General features: G+C 48.8%; 1 protein-coding gene across 1 annotated transcript; it reads left to right on the plus strand.

Moving 5' to 3' along the window:
* Positions 1-542: 542 nt before the first annotated feature.
* NAA40 (N-alpha-acetyltransferase 40, NatD catalytic subunit) lies at positions 543-14,545 on the plus strand. The gene is made up of 8 exons (XM_080912703.1): positions 543-766; positions 6,060-6,155; positions 7,011-7,063; positions 10,379-10,474; positions 10,558-10,716; positions 10,859-10,942; positions 11,968-12,045; positions 12,303-14,545. Exons 1-8 carry the CDS (start codon positions 761-763, stop codon positions 12,442-12,444), a joined length of 714 nt encoding a protein of 237 aa, XP_080768829.1. The 5' UTR covers positions 543-760; the 3' UTR covers positions 12,445-14,545.
* The last annotated feature ends 2,185 nt before the right edge of the window (positions 14,546-16,730 follow it).

Raw genomic sequence — 16,730 nt, forward strand, 5'->3', positions numbered from 1 at the left:
ACTGTTCTATCTCCCCAGGTGAGTCCCATGCAGGTCAAGTGGAGGTCACACTACCCAGATGTCTCCTCAAACTGAAATAAATACGACCCAGAACACCTGAGGTCTTATTTTAACAGCAGTTTGGAAAAACACACAGGAGTTACAAGCCCGTTTCCCCTGTAAACAGCGCGCAAGTTTGGGACGACGACAGCAACTTCTGTATCCTCAGGGTTCAATGAATGTTGATCAGGATGAGTGAGTATAACAGAACTTGTTAGAAAAGGCATGCCAAGGGTCAGCTTCTAGAAGGCCAGAAGGCTTCCAGACTTTCGGTTGTTCCCGCACGCCTCGGCGAAGGCAGCCCGCACCACCGCCCACGAAGTGGCTCCAAGGCGAGCAGCTCCAGGCTGGCGCGCGCCCTTCCGCTCCACGTGGTCGTTGCCATAGCTACAGACGCGGACTGTCGAGGGGCGGGGCCGGCGCGTGCGCGTCATTCCTAGCGCGACGCTCCGCCGCGCCTCCCGCCTTTCTGTTCTCAGGCCCTCCGCGCGTACGGCAACCGTTCCACCTGCGCGCCTTCGCGCTCGCCGCCCACTCTTGTCCGGTTCTGCGCCGGCGCGGGGCCCGCTAGGACGCGCGGGGATTTGTGAGACGCATGCGTAGTGCACGGCCCGCCGCTTTGCTGTCGATCGGGAACCACCGTTGCCGCCTCCCTACCGGCAAGTGCGAGAAGTGAGAGCCGAGGGTTGCCGCCGCCGCCGCCGCCGCCGCCGCCGCCACCATGGGGGTAAGTGAGGCTGGAGAAGTAATGGGAAGTCTACAACTGCCGGTCATCCTCTGCGTCCTCATTGTTTCACCCCCTCACGTGACTCCCGGCCCCCACTTGACCAGAGTTCCCCCACGCCTCGTTGTAAAGGTCCTAGCGTTGAGGCTAACCCAGAAATCCTCTGAGAGTCATATTCTTCCTCTCCCCTCCACACCCCACTCTCCTCTGCCCCTTCCTTCCTCTCTGACCCCCTAGATGTCTTCCCTACTCCCGAGCCTCTGCTGCGTCCCTGATGTTAGCCCCTTGCTCCTTGAAGACACCCAACATCTGGCTGTCACGGTCCTAGCGGTTGGTTTCCTGTCACCGGGACATATAGGGAACTGAGGCCAGGAGGCAAGAAGGCGCATGGCCAAGGTCACACTGATAATAGCTTGGGAGCTGGACCCCATCCGGGCGACTCCAGAGTCCCAAAGGCATCTGCTTCCCGCTGCTCAAGTCTCTGCTCAGCCAGTTTCCTTACACTTTTGAACCGTCACTACCAGCTTCCTCTGCTCCAGATGAAACACAGTCTTCCTTTCCACGCAGGCATGCCTGTTCAGCTTCTAGCTGCAGTAAAATGGATCTTAGAAGTTGGATTGTTCTTTGTCTTGTCACTGCAGGTGGCTTGCAGTGGTAGAGGGGGTGGAGGTGTATAGAGTGGTGAGGAAGGACTGGTTATAGTCCCAGCCTGGATGGATAGTAACCACCTGTTACGATCTGACAGCAGGAAGATGCATTCACATGTCCTTTTCTGGGATGTGCAGATCTAGGATTGGGCAAAAGCATCCTCCTAAAAAAAAATGTAACCAGCTCTCCCTGATCCCAGCTTCTTAGGATTCGTGTGGAATTTGCAGCACTTTTAGGGAGTCCTGACTTTGGAACTGGATATGCCTCAGTGGCAGCCCCATCTTTAATGGCTATCGGCATGACACTGCAGGTGATGAGGCCTTGCTTGATTTTATTTTTATTAGTGTGATGCATGTGACCGCCCTCTTAGGATAGTGAAGCTTAAATAAGAAAATGGATGTAAATAGCCCACTAGGTGCCTTTAGGTGGTAGCTGCTATTTTGCTTATATTCTCAGCCTCACTTCAGTGATCTAAAATAGATTGGTGCTATTTTTATCCCATTGGGTTTGTCCCTACTGTCTCTAACCTAGATTTTTTCCTCTCTCTAAACAAACAAATCAGTTTATTGGACAAAAATGGTCTAGCTTGTGTCAAAACACTTTTTGGGAATCCATGTCAAAATATAACTTGGGGGCCTGGGGTTATATAGCTCTGTAGTAGAGAGCTTGCTTAACATGTGTGAGGCCCTGAGTTTAGTCTTCCCAAAACCCCACAGCCTCCGAAAGCATCGGACATAGTTCAGGCAGTGAGTTCGACTCCTGTTTACCTAATATGAAGAAAATCAAGACTGGGAGACTTTAGCATATTTAACTTAAATTTTAGTGAACAATTCCAGGCTCTAGTTGGTGCTAAATTAAACCAAGTTTCTAGTATCACTCATTAACTCTTTGCCCAGAATCACCATTGCTGACTCAGCCTCAGCAAAAAGGGTAACCTGTCTCAGGTTCTGTACTTACTCATTGGTGGTACTGAAGTCATGGGCCTCAGATACACTGTAGACTTGACTTCCTTTGGGTCCCCGTCATACTGTGGAGATGTTTCTCACAACAACTCCATCAGACTGTCTGCTGGCCTAAAACTCAGGGCAGCAGAGACTTGAATTGCCTTCACTGGATCAGCTCTGGAGCCCCCATTACTCTCATCAGCATGCCTCATGCCGCATCTGCATAGCCAGCTGTTGTTCCTAGTAGTCCACCCCTTCCCCTAGGAAGTACCTCGCTTTACCCCAGGCTGAGTGACAGTGGGAACAGGTGGAACCACACCTCTCAGAGTTCTTCTACTTGCTAGGTTTGAGTTAGGGTAGATGTCTTCCATTGCCACAACCACTGAGGTCTAAGTGATGTCACATCTCTTCTGGAAGCAGCCACTGGTGGAGTTCTTGTTGTCTTTTGATTTCTCTGTGACTCCTAGACCTAAGATTCTAAGACTAGTGAGGGGAGACGAGATCTGCAGCTACCCGGGGAAAGCAGTATTTATGTAGCATCAACATAAGCCACATGTGACGTTGTGGGAGGGATGTGCACTTCAGGGTTCAAGCCTGAATTTGAATCTGGGCCTCCTGTTTATAGACACTGAATGAACACATACTGCTAAGTAAAGTAGATCCACTCCTTCCTGGTGGAGCTGAGTCTAGCTGAGGTTGGTGAGACCTGTCAGAACTCTGTGGCTCTATGACTTGCATTAGTAGCTTGTTCTCACAGCTCTGCTGTCTAACACATTCTCTTTAGAAGAGCAGAGGCAGTGGGCTAGGCATATAGCTGTTCTGTTGAGCGCCTGCCTGGCATGCATGAGGCACTGGCTTTGATCCCTAGCACCTCATAAAACGTGGTGTGAAGTGACTCAAGCCTGTGATCCTAGCACTCAGGAAGTAGAGGCAGGAGGAGCAGAAGTTCAGGACCATCCTTAGCTACATAGCAAGTTAGGAACCAACCTGAACTATAGGAGATCCTGTGCCCCCGTCAGAGAATGCTCTAGTAGAGTGTCTGACATGAGTGGGTTCCTGTAAACAGACTGTCTAAAGTTGGAGGTGTAGCTCAGTGTAACATAGGTGGTGTGAATAAGCTTCGGTCCTAGCACATGTACAGCTAAAGAGTTTATATCTAATGCATAGTACCATTTTGTCTGTACAGCAGCCCTTTGACTATTGCTGTGGGAATTATTAGCCCCATTCTGTGGTTGAGGAAACTGAGGTTCTAACAAATTGAATAACTTGCCAAAAGGGTTTTAAGTAGCATGCCTAAAGTCACAGCTATTAAGTGAAAGAGCTGAGAATCAAATCCAGGTCTCTTGACTCAAAAGCCCACACTCTCTTTATTATATAAAGCTCCCTTGGGAAAGACACTTAACCACAATGAGCTTTACTGTTCACTGTGCTTATTTCCCATTTTAATTAGCAAGTTTTCCTGCGTCCCTGCAGGACAGCCTTACCTCCACAAGGCTTCAGTGAAGCTAATTGGAACAGTGGGAGACCACTCTAACTGGTGTTTGCTGGAGTTGCATGAAGAGCCCTTGCCTGTGTGGCTCAGCCTACCTCCACCCTCACTCTGTGCTGGTGGCCAAGTGCTTAAGGGTGTTGTCCGTTATCTGTCTCCTTGGTGGTGGCCTTTGCCCTCACTTTGGTTTGGTTTGCCAGTCAGCCTGCGTAAGTCTCAGAAACCATGTTCCTGTGTTCAAAAATGAGACGTGGAAGAACACAGGTTTTGTGCTTTTGGGGTCCTGGGAGCCACACAAGTGTGTTATGTGGCAGTCCAACAGTCCTACTGTTGGTTTGGCAGGGTGGGAAAGAGAGCTTACACCTGCGAAGGTGAAGATATGTTAGCATTCCAGTTTCCCTGGACATGTTCAAATGGTCATTTGGGGGTGGCAGGTGGGGCGTGGCCTTCCTTGTCTGGTTGGTGGAAAACTCATGTTCCTGATGCTCTGGGGACTTTGTCTACTATTTCTCTTTTCCCTGTCCCCATCTTAGCATGGAGGTGGTGTATGAGGTGGCACTGTTGGGACTTGGTTCCCAGGAAGATGGGCTTCAAGAAATTAGTTGCTGGGTGTTTGCCTGAGAGTGCTTGAGGCCCCCAGCTTTATCTCTGCAGATGAGAAGGTCTTTGGTGACTGAGTTGAAGTCTAGATGTGCTCTGCTCATAGGAGACAAATGCGCATCTGTGGCCTGACCCTCAGGTTGCCTCCATTTGTCCACTTACTGTCTTGGGAACTGTGCATGAGTCATGTTCCCTTGGGCCTCAGATTCTTAATGTATAAAGGTAAGTAATGGCTTCTACCCTGAGCCTGGACCCATGTATCTCTGTGAAAGTACTTTGTTAATGGATTTCAGTGTGTTGCTGAAGCCTATATTCCAGAGGGAAAATGAGTCCTGGAAAACCTGTCTGTTCCCATTTGCACCTCTGTGAGAACAGCCTCAGGCTGGGGGTAGAGCTGAATGTTAGACCTGGCCTGGCATGCACAAGGCCCTGAGTTCTATCTCCAGCACCACAAAGACCCAAAAAACCTGCTCTAGTCTCTGTATGTGCCTTTCTCAGGAGAGGTGAGACGTGAGCTAGCCTGGCTTCTGGCACAGTGATGGGACGTAGCTGGTGCTGGCATTTTGCCTGTCAGAGAGTCTAATTCTTCTTCTACCTTCTGATGCTGAAGCACACAGTGCTGTTCCTTTGAGCATCCAGGCTGAAGTTATGCTTTCTTTGGAGCTTGTCCATCTGTTTAACAGCTGGTTTTCAGTTCGTGTGAATGTGGATTGTTTAGTGCCCTGTCCTGGGGCAAGGCAGTGCCATGGTCACATTGGCATTGGTGGTATTTGACCTCTCCAGTGAGCTGTGGGAGATGTGTGGCCGGAGTCAGATCTGAGCTGTCTAGTCCTCCCTGGCAGGGTGAGCATGAAGGTGTCATTGAGCACCTTTCTGTAGCCCTGGTGATAACAGCTTTACTCTTAGACCAGGGCATGATACGGTTTTTGTTCTAGAACCGGGTAGGGAAAGAGTAGGCAACGCCTTTGATGAAAAGCGGGGTTGTAGCTCACACTGTAATCCTTGCTCTTGGGAGGCTCAGACAGGGCGGTTACTGTTGAGTTGGGGGCCTGCCTGACTACCGTATGAAACCACCCTCTTCCCTTGCCCCTGCCAAAAAGTGGGGGTGGATTTTGAAAGAGCCCCATATTAGCCTTCAGATAGGGTCTGGTCAAGATACAAGTAGGGACAGCTTCCCTTTGCCCGTTCCTGCTCTGAAGCCCCCACAGCTTGGTCTTGCTGACCATGTGGAACCTCTGCCCTCAGGTGAACCCATGAGGCCTCAGTCCACCCTTGACGTCAGCAGGTGCATGGTGTGACTGCCACTTGGCCTGGGCTGCACAGAGCTTCTGGGAGTGGCTCTGAATTGCTTCCATAGGGCCCTGTCTCATAGTCAGAAGACACTCTAAAGAAATGCTGGTCTGGGGCTATATCAGATCCCAGAAAGTTCCCCTAAATACTCCTGAAAGTGAACATTTTCTCCTTAGGAAGGAGCAGCCGAGTGAATATACATGACTGCTGGGCCACACATTCAGGTTGCCTGTTGCAGGGTCAGGTTAACGGGTTCAAGGCCCCTTGGGTTCCTCTGAAGGAGTTGGCCATAGCCCTTCCAGTGGTGGTGTTTTCCTTGTTGCAGAGAAAGTCGAGCAAGGCCAAAGAGAAGAAGCAGAAACGATTGGAGGAGAGAGCGGCCATGGATGCTGTTTGTGCCAAAGTGGACGCTGCCAACAGGGTGACTCTCAGTTCCTCCCTCAACTTTAGCTTGTTTGTTTATTTGACTTCTTGGCGCCACCCAGTGGCAGATCTGTGGCACTGTTCCCACAGGCCTGTGCCCACACGAATTGGGAGGAGGGGCCGTGGTTGGTTTAGGTGTTGAGGGTTGTGTGGAGACGCTACAGGTCTTCCTGATGTGGAACATGGAGAGATTTTTTTGGGTGAGGAAACCTCTCATGAGACATGGTACACGGTTCTTAACCCTTCCTTCTTTCAGAGGCTGCCCATGGTTGCTTTAAGCTCTACTTTTCCCAAGGCTTCACTGGCCTGGTCCTGGGACTATGCAGAGGAACAGCAGCTGTGAATCAGCTGGAGGGGGGTTTCACTGAGCCTGAGAGTTTGGCCCTAGAAGCCTTTCCTACATCATACTATATTTCACATGTTCCCCCTGATTTTGGGCGTGGGGGGTACACGTGAACCTCGATATCTATAGGCCCCCTGGAGCTAGTGTTACTGGAAGTTGTAAGCTGTCCTATCTGGGTTCTGGGAAATGAACCCAGACCTCTGGAAGTGCAGTAAGTGCTCTAACTCCTGAGCCATCTTTCTAGCCCAATATGTTAATTTTTGCTAATTTCTATATTGGTAAGTGGCTGCACCTCTGAAATGATATTCTGCAAGGTCGTGCTTTTCCATCTTTGTGATGGTTAGATTGTAGTTAGTTGGCATTCTTGTTCCTGAAATATTCAAGCAGATGGCTCATTTCTTTTCTGGGTTAGTGGTATGGGGACAGGCTGTTTGTTTTTTCACCACATTCATGGTTTTTCACCTCCTCCCTAGTGTTGTCTTCCTTCATCTGTGTCTACTCTGTCCACAGCTTAGAGACCCTCTGGAGGCATTCCCAGTCTTCAAGAAGTACGACCGAAATGGGTGAGTTGTGCTTAGCACTCCTAATGTGTCACCGCTTCTCCTTGGGCGTTCACTCCTCCAGAGTATTCCCTAATGAGAAAGCAGCAACTGGCTGTTGCCTCTGGTTGATGCAGTCAGTCTTCCAGTTAAGGTGATTTGGGAATTGATAGATGTGTAAGCATTGTGTGTAATTGAGGTTGTAAGAGTGCACACTGATATCCTTCTAAGATTTACACCTTTCTTTGTTCAAAGAGTCTAATGAAACTTGGAAACTTATCAGCCTACTGTCACATGATGGGGAAAAAATGTTTTCAGGTTTTTTCAGAAAATGTGAATAGCGTTTCTGGGTTTATTGAGCACCCCTCACCTCTGAAGGAGTCTCTGATTCGCAGTTCAGTGTTTCTTGAGTGTGCAGTGTATAAGTACTTAGCCTGGCTTGCCTAGTTTTGTAATCAGAAAGGAATCTAAAAACTTGGTTTGAGCCAAGCAGTGGTAGCTCATGACTTTAATTCTAGCATTCTGGAGGCAGAGGCAGGCAGATCTCTGAGTTGAAGGCCAGCATGATCTATAAAGTGAATCCTAGGGTAGCCAGGGATACATACACAAAGGCAGTCTCAAAAAACAAAGCAAAACAACAACTTGGCTGTGTTTGAAGAGAGATAGAGTGCTGACATACATAAAAATAAATAATAAATTTAAAAAACAAAACTTGGCTTGGAGAGGATCATGAGTTTGAGACTAGTCTAGGCTATATAGTAAGACACTGGCACTGTATAAATCAAAGAGCAAAGAGAAGAAAGAAAAAGGAAAAAGATTGGGGTATAATGGTCCTTTCCTTAGGAGATAGGAGTGTTCGACACAAAGCTCCGATCTATGGAGCCTGCCAACAGTAAATATGGCTGTTGTGACTGCAATCTCAGGTGGCATTCAGGTCTAGGTGGCAGGCCCTTTTCCCTTGCCTTCCCGAGTGGTATTCTTTGCCTTGCTGCCTTGGCTCAGGGAGGTCAGAGGTTGCCGTTTTTCTGTGTTATAGTAAACAGTGGCTGGACCTGTCATTATCATCCCTGGAATAAGTCACTCTGGCCTCTCAAGCCTTGGTTTCTTTCCTGGCCAGTAGGATGTTGGTAGAAAGTAGTGAGATGTGTTGAGATAGGAGCAAATGCCCATAGAAAGTGAACAAGGTGTAGAGGGCAGCTGTGTAAATTCCTAAGTTCTGTGGCTTTCTCTAGCTATGTGACAACCATAGGTTCGGTTCAGTTCACTTGCTCTCTCATGTCTCCGCAGGTTCTGGGAAGTTGTGGCACGATTAGAGATCCTTTCCTGTGGTTTTACTTAGTGTTTTATGTACTGTGTTTCTGTTGACTTCCAAAACCTGGACTATGGAGCAAGCTGCAGCAGTAGGCTCTGCTGCTCTAGAGCCTTGCGTTTCATATGGTTCCCGTAGCTGTGGTCCTTCTTCAGCAAGCCTATGACAGCACTTGAGAAGCTCAGGCAGAGCGATATTTGAGTTTTAGGGTTGCATACTAATTCAAGACCAGCCCAAGCTATGTGGGAAGACCAAAACTAAAAAAGTGCAGATGAATGTTGGCTGGCCTTGGGTGTTCTCTAGCTGATAGGTGCAGTGCTGGGTTTGGATGGTTCTTAACTGATACTTGTGAAGGAAGGCTCTTCAAGGCAGGAGGTTAAGATCTTATCCTTCAGCGGAGATGATAGTTGATTCCAGTGGAAACTTCCATTGTGAAGATTGTGTCAAAGGCTTCTGAAAGATGCTGTATGAGAATTCTTTAAAGGCTTAATGTTAGACAGGTGTGCCTATCATTTTAGTATTTGGGAGGCTGAAGCAGAAGAGTCATGAGTTCAAGGTTAGTCTGAGGCACATAGTGAGAATTGGTGTACACCTTTAATCCCAGTGCTCAGGAAACAGAGGCGGCCTGGTCTACATAGTGAGGCCAGCTATGGCCACATATAGAAACCCTGTTTCCAGACAAACTAAAACACTGATGAGGTGCTTCCACAGGTAGGTGCTTGCCACTTAAACCTGATGGCTTGAATTTGATCCCCAGATATCCCATGGTAGAAGAAAACCTATTTCCTGAAATTGTCTTCTGACCTCTGAGTGGATCTTTACTGATACCCCTCTCTCTGCGCGCGCGCGCGCGCACACACACACACACACACACACACAGCTTTTTGTTTTTCCAGATAGGGTCTCACTATGTAGACTATATTGCCTTGGCTGGCCTGGAACTAGCTTGTGATCTATAGACCTGATTACAGACTGGGCTGATTTTGAACTATTAGACATCAGTCTGTTTCTGTCTCCTGCATGCTAGGATTCCACCACACTCAATAACTTACAAAATATGTTTTGTTTTGAATTTTATGTATGTATGTGGGTATGTGCACATGAATGCAAGTGTCCTGTGGCCAGGAGCATCCGGAGCTGGAGCTCTAGTTAGAAGCCATCATGAATGGCTTGAGGTGGATGCTGGGTACCAAACTCAGCATCCCTGGAGGAGCAGCAATGGATCCTACCTGCTGTGCCATTACTCTGGCTCTTTTCCTCATTTATTTATTTATTTAATTTATATGAGTACACTGTAGCTGTCTTCAGAGATGGTTGTAAGCCACCATGTGGTTGCTGGGATTTGAACTCATGACCTCTGGAAGAGCAGTCAGTGCTCTTAACCGCTGAGCCATCTCTCCAGCCCCATTTTTTTTTTTTTTTTAACTTGAGTTTTTTGGACTAATTTCTCTCAGTCTCCTTGGAAAGAGGAACTTGATGTCTTGAGTAGTGCTTTAGACCCCGTCTACCTGTGTGATGAGATGTCAGTCACCATTGGGTATTATGAGGAAGAAGAAGCAGGCACATTGGATGAGGCTGCAGAAAGGTGCTTGGATTCAGTCTTCTTAAAGGACCAGATCATCCAACTGCTTTTAAAGGCATGATAGGTGGATAAGGGAGACCTGGTCCTCTGACAGTCCAGTGAGAGAAGGCAGAGATTATACTTAGTGGGACACATGCCTACAAACAGCTAGGGGACAGTGTTTCTGGTAACATGTTATTAGGCATATCATTAGAAACTAAGAGGATGGAGCAGGTATGGGAAAGCAGAAAAGTGGCCAAGAAAGAGAACAGTTGACAGATGAGTCCAGGATGGGCCCTGTGGCAGGATGGTGGCCATATGATGACAGTTGTTAATCCTAGGCCTGGAAAACTTGGCTTTTCCTTTTAGGGTACCTGAGACTGGCATGCCCCTCTGACAGACATTCAGGAAGGAATAACAGTGTCCTGACAAGAGCCCCAGGCCTGATGTCTCCCTGTCTGCTTCTCAGGTTGAATGTCTCCATTGAATGTAAGCGAGTGTCTGGATTGGAGCCAGCCACAGTGGATTGGGCCTTCGACCTGACCAAAACCAATATGCAGACAATGTAAGCATGGCCCTCCCAAGGGCAACCCAGTACCCAATGGCTTTCATCCAAGGCCCCCTATCCTGATTGCCCCAACTCCCCAGGTATGAGCAAAGTGAGTGGGGCTGGAAGGACCGAGAAAAACGGGAGGAAATGACCGATGACCGAGCCTGGTACCTCATTGCTTGGGAAAACAGTTCCATCCCAGTTGCCTTTTCTCACTTCCGGTTTGATGTGGAGTGCGGGGATGAAGTCCTGTACTGGTAGGAACCAAGGCTTACGTTGGGGTAGAAGGGAGGAAACCAAGTGGCAGAGCCCGCTAGTCCTCTCTGGGCATAAGACCTGCCTGAGGCTGCAGGCTCCTCCAATGGGTCTAGGCACTCACTCCTCTGCTTTCTCTGTTAGCTATGAAGTGCAGTTGGAAAGCAAGGTGAGACGGAAAGGCCTAGGGAAGTTCCTCATTCAGATCCTGCAGCTCATGGCCAACAGGTAAGGGGCTGCCGCACTGCTGGGTGGAAGGAACTGCACCAAGGAGGACGAGGTGACTTCCTGGGCCGTCCTCAAGGAGAAAGCCATCTAGACCCTGTCAGGAGATGACCCTGCTTTGCTGTGGCTCTAAGTTAAGAGGGCAAGTGGGGCAGACCCCTGACACTGAGGTACTCTGACCAACTTGCTGTGGTGGGAGGGTCTTAGTGTTAAGGTGCCCAAGACCTCTGCAGGCTGAAGGAGGGATAGAAGTAGAAGAGCCTGGAGGCCTGATCTTAGTTTCTCTTCTATCTCTCTCTTTCTCTCTCTCCCTCCCTCCTTCTCTTCTCCCCCCTCTGGTTATTCAAAACAGTTTCTGTGTGGGTCTGGTTGTCCTGGAACTCTCTCTGTAGGTCAGGCTGGCCTTGAATTCACAGATACCTACCTGCCTCTGCCTCTGCTTGCTCACTATATTTTGTTGGTATGCTTTTGTTTTTTGAGGCGGGGTCTCACTCTAGCTCAGGGTATCCTTGAACTCAGGGAAATCCCCTTGCCTCAGCTTCCCAACCATTGATATTGTAGGCATGAGAAATCGTATTCAATTTGTTTTTTATTTTTGAGAGGTGTGTGTGTGTGTGTGTGTGTTCCTGTATGCACCGTGTTGGTGCTTGGTACTTTTAGAGGCCAGAATAGGGTGTCAGATACCGTGGTTACAGATGGTTGTGCATCATGCTAGAGACTTAACCCCAGGTCCTCTGCAAGAGCAGCCAGTGCTCTTGACCCCTGAACTCCTGAGACATTTCCAAAACCTTTTTTAAAATATACACTTTTATTATTTATATATATGCGTGCCTGCCCTGTGAGTGTAGTGTCTGCAGAGACCAGAAGGATGTGGGATACTCTAGATCTTGAATTACAGGCAGGTAGGTATGAGTTGCCCTATGGCTAGGAAGGGAATCCCAATCCTCTGGAAGACCAGAAGTGTTCTATAGTGCTGAACCACCTGTTTGATTCTGTTTCTAAAAGGTGCTCGCTCTGCTTTCTTCCAGCACACAGATGAAGAAAGTGATGTTAACTGTTTTTAAACACAATCATGGCGCCTATCAGTTCTTCCGAGAGGCACTGCAGTAAGGAACAAGGCTCTGGTGTGGTCCTTCATGGTGGTTAGGGTGGTCCCTTTGCTGGTTCCCAGGTGCCGGCTTGTCCTCACTGATCCTAGACAGTGTTCCATGGACATTGGGGTTTGTGAGATTGTATTCCAGTGCCTTCTGACTTAGCCCTTCTGCCCATTCCAGAGGTCTCAGAACTGTTGGAAAAGTTCTTAACTCAGGGAGCAAAGCATTTAGCTTTCCGACACCAAGCCTTTCTCCTGTCTGTCTTACAGGTTTGAAATTGATGACTCTTCCCCCAGCATGTCTGGTTGCTGTGGGGAGGACTGCTCCTATGAGATCCTGAGCCGGAGGACCAAGTTTGGGGACAGTCAGCACTCCCACACAGGCGGGCACTGTGGTGGCTGTTGCCACTGAACTCCTAAAACCACTTGCAAGGGAAGTCACTCTCCTTAGGCCTGTCCTCTCCCCTGGTCTTATGCTACTTGGTACCTCCAGAGCTGTGGGTGCCTTAGTTCTGCACGAGCCAGGCATATCCTGAGAACACAGAACCCTGGGGAGCAGTGACCCCAGCTGCCTTTCCACCTCCCTCCTGGAGAAGCAGAGCGGCAGGAGAGAACATTGAGGAGAGGGTGCTGCGAAGATGACAGGTTGGCCATCAAGCCCAGCCTTGTGCAGTAGCTGCCTACTCTTAATTCTTGGGCCCCGAAAATGGAAGGCTCCCTTCTTATCTACAGCTGGATTCCTTGACAGGGTTGCACACCATGACCCATATGGACAAATGGAATGTTTATACCCGTTTGTAAAAGGCCCGAGTTCGCTCATCCTAAGAATGGACTATGCAAATCTGGGCATACAACAGACCTTGGACATATTTCCCCTGGGGACAAAGTGCCCTTGATGTTAAGGTGCAGGGTTTACACCGTGATCTTATAGATCCACAGGGTAGCGTCTCGGTACCAGCCACCCTCAGCAGGGAGTGTGCCTCCATCACAGTAAGGCAGACACGACTAGGAAGAGCCTTCGCTTATGTGTTTGTCATAGGGATGTGGCATCTCTGGGCCTTTGGACTTTGCTGCATTTTCATGATCTTGACCTTTTTATTCAAAAAGGAAGCCTGTTCTCACACCTCCTCCTCAGCCCAGATACCTCTGTTTTTAGTCTCAAGGGGAGTAACATCAGGGAGCCCCTCGTCTTCCCCCAGAAGGACCCTTCCTTCCTGGTATAGTTGAATCCATTTCTTCCTATTCTTGGTGCTGATAGCTCTCTAAAGGTAGGGTACTCCCTGCCACCCTTCCTATCTGAGGAGACCCAGCCAGCAGCAGGCCCCTTTGCCTGTTCTCCCTAGCCCCATCCTTCACTGCCTCAATGAGGCACTCATGCCACTGTCCTGGCACCCCAGGATGCCTTTCAGTGGCCCACCACTGCTTCCCTGTCACGGGTGTCACCCTACAGTGGCAGGCTAGAGCCAGAGGCCTTCCTCCTCAGACTCAGGCTTAGAACTTGAACTCGTTCTGACCTCTGGATCCTGTTCTTCAAGGAAGCAGAACCAAATCCTCACCTAGAAAAACACACTTGCTACTTCTCCGTTGCCATCCCTGAGTTCTGCCTTGGGAGGCATGGCAGAGAGCTTGCCTTTGTGCAGTTGTTCCCTGACACTCTCACTCACCCCTGCCTGACTCAGGCTATCTGTTCTGGAAAATCTCCCCAAAGCAGTCACCTCTCACGCAGATCCTTGGCTTGTGCAGTAGCCTGGGCATGGAGGGTCCTTCTTAGCCCTTGGCCTTGCCTTGGAGAAGGCCATGCAGCTTTACACTGGAATAGGTCTACCTTGGGCTTGCTAGCTTCTGGGGGCTATACCTCTGATGAGAGTTGAAGCTGCCCAGAGGGAATTGGTAGGCTCCTTCCAAGAATCATGAAATAGGAACATGCTTGGAAGAGTTATTTCCTGATCTTTGTCTCTTAGATCATGAATCTCTGATACCTCCCACTTAAGGGTCTAGAAGGAACCCCCAGTGTAAACCCCATTTGAGGTGAATTGAGCATCTTGTCTCCAGTTACTGGACACCTAGCACCAGGACTCTGATGGTGCTCAGTGCCTGACCTACTCCCCACTCTCTGCAGGCCCCATCCCAAAGGGTCCTTCAGGATCTTTCACTGGACCGGAGGGATGCTGGCCAAGACCAGCACATTACTCCTGTGGGGGTTAAGCCCAATGGATTATCAGGCATCTTCCTTCCTCCACCGCCCTCTTGGTTTTGAGAAACAGCAGGTCTACTGTATCAGGCTCTTTGGTTTTTTGTTTTTTTTTTTGTTTTTTTTTTTTTTTTGTTGTTGTTGTTCTAGGCGTGTTAAAATTGTTTGAAAGGTTTTTGTTTCATTTTAGTGAACCTATTCCATTTCAGGTTATTTTTGTTGCTGTTAAATGTGTATGGTTCTTTTTCACCCTTTCTGGAGGGTTGGGGGACTTATTTTTGTTTTTAAGATCAAAGTTGAAAATAATTTTGTTTTATTTTTTTCCTAGCAGCTTGTTATCACTGGAATCAGAGGAGAAAACGTCTCTCTTTGTATCCATTTTATATGTATGTCATTAATAAAAAGATACTTTGTTCAGATGCTGGGATGATGTCCAGATACTGGTGCCATGGGCAGTGGGTGTCAGACTTTGGGAGGCACAGGCTGTTCTGGCCCCACACCCTTCCTGCAAAGGAAAGGAGTGTCATGGAACCCAAGTGTGTGTGTTTGTGCCGTTGCCCAGAAGTTGTGTGGTGAGGTTAGGGATCTTCAGAATACTGTCTGCGTGGCATCCTGGAGCACACCCTGAGCCAGGCACTGTGACTTTGGGCATCGGTCCCCACACATGAATTCAGTGCTCTGAGTGAGTTGAAGGGTGGATTTTGTCTGTTTGCTGTGTTACTCAGAATATTCCTCATCAGTTCTCAACAAGTACGCTGAAAGTCTCTTCTCACAGTGTAAAAGCCCAAAGGAAGAGGAAGCCTGTCAGGCCTAACTGACTCCTGTAGCAGGACAATCACACAGCTTGTTCCCCAAGCTGGGCTTCTGCCAGGCACAGGTTCAGAAGCAGAAAGTGGTCCTGAGAACTGGAGCTCGGAACTTCCTGTGGACAGAACGTCTCCGTGTGCTTGGTCAGTGTGGTAGCTAGAGGACAAGTCAGTTGGGGGCCATGGCAGATCTGGAGGAAGAAATAAAATATTTACTGAGAGTCAGCAATAGCAAGTTGGGGCCTTTCCCCTCAAATGGGAGCTTGCCCAGTGCATGGCTGGTGCGTGCAGTGTCTTGTCTTTGAATCCTGGAGGAAGGTGTCCCAGCTGTGGGAGGGAGAAGAGTGGTTTGCTTGACTGCATACCATAGACTGTATGACAAAATTCTGCCCCTCGAGTTCTTTTTTTTAAAGATTTATTTATTACACTGTTGCTGTCTTCAGACACCAGAAGAGGGCATCAGATCTCATTACAGATGGTTGTGACCCACCATGTGGTTGCTGGGAATTGAACTCAGGATCTCTGGAAGAGCAGTCAGTGCTCTTAACCATTGAGCTATCTCTCCAGCCTTCAAGTTCTTTGAAAGCTCTGTGTGTGTGTGTGTGTGTGTGTGTGTGTGTGTGTGTGTGTGTGTGTGTGTGTTGGAAATGGAATTTGGCCATTTCCATGTTCAGTATAGGTGGCCTACCACTGAACTACAAGCTCAGTCCTTGGGTTTTATTTTTGCAAGGAAAGACTGGCTTGTCAATCGTGTAGCCCAGGCTAGCCTCAAATGTTTCCAGCACCCAAATGCTGTGGTACCCTTCAATTTCACACCTGACTTAAACTGTGGTGATTTTTCTCTGAATGGACATCGTCTTGCCTGGGGATAAATGGCAAGTGGATCTGAAACGATGGGGCCTGTCAACACTAGTCTGAGGTCTAGGTGAACTGCCATTGACACCCCATTTTGTCACCTTTCTCATGTGTGGTATAGCTCCTGGGCTGGTTGCTTGGTTCCTCCAGCTGCAGTGCCAGCTTCACTTGGCTGGAAGTCAGTGAGGTTAAGACAAACAGGTTTCTCTGAGATACTGTATCCCTGAGCAGCACAGGCTGTTTCTACTGCCTAAGATCATGGTTTAATGTAGAGGGAAGTGTGGCAGCCTCAGTCTGGTAGAACTACTACTGCTACTACTGCTCCTTTGGCAGTGTGTGTGTGTGTGTGTGTGTGTAGTGGGCAACCTGCTTGGTGAGCCCAGACATGCTCAGGGTAAAAATGGCCCAAGAATGCTATGCACACGTCATTATGTTTTATCCTTTAGTGGTCCTGTCCCATCGCTGGTGGAATTGCTCTCGGTATAAAGATGAAGCTACTTGCCACAGCCCTCCCTAAAGAAAGTGGCAGAGGGAAAAAAAGAAGAAAAAGAAAGTGGCAGAGCCTGGACTTGGGCTTGCAGGACAGGAAGCCCTCTTTTTCAACCTGTAGCTCATGAGGGTAGGAGGGAGCCCCTGTCCCCTACTGTTCCCATTACCTTGGTCTTCATCCTAGGGTGCCAGGCTAGACAGCTGTGCCTACCAGAAGGAAGAAGGCTGTCAGCCCTTGCGTTGCTTACCAAATGGCTGTGTCCAGCCATTTCAGGGTATCTGGAGCATGGTGACAGCTGTGTCCAGGAAGAGTAAACACATGTACAGGACCTGAGTCACGGCCCCCATTCTTCCCAC

The sequence above is a fragment of the Micromys minutus genome (genome assembly GCF_963924665.1).
Source record: "Micromys minutus genome assembly, chromosome: 2".
Classification (NCBI taxonomy): Eukaryota; Metazoa; Chordata; class Mammalia; order Rodentia; family Muridae; genus Micromys; species Micromys minutus.

Coding starts and splice junctions, on each gene's coding strand:
- NAA40 (XM_080912703.1), top strand. Junction 10,943..11,967: donor CTGCAGCTCATGGCCAACAG/GTAAGGGGCTGC, acceptor GCTTTCTTCCAG/CACACAGATGAAGAAAGTGA. Junction 12,046..12,302: donor TTCTTCCGAGAGGCACTGCA/GTAAGGAACAAG, acceptor TCTGTCTTACAG/GTTTGAAATTGATGACTCTT.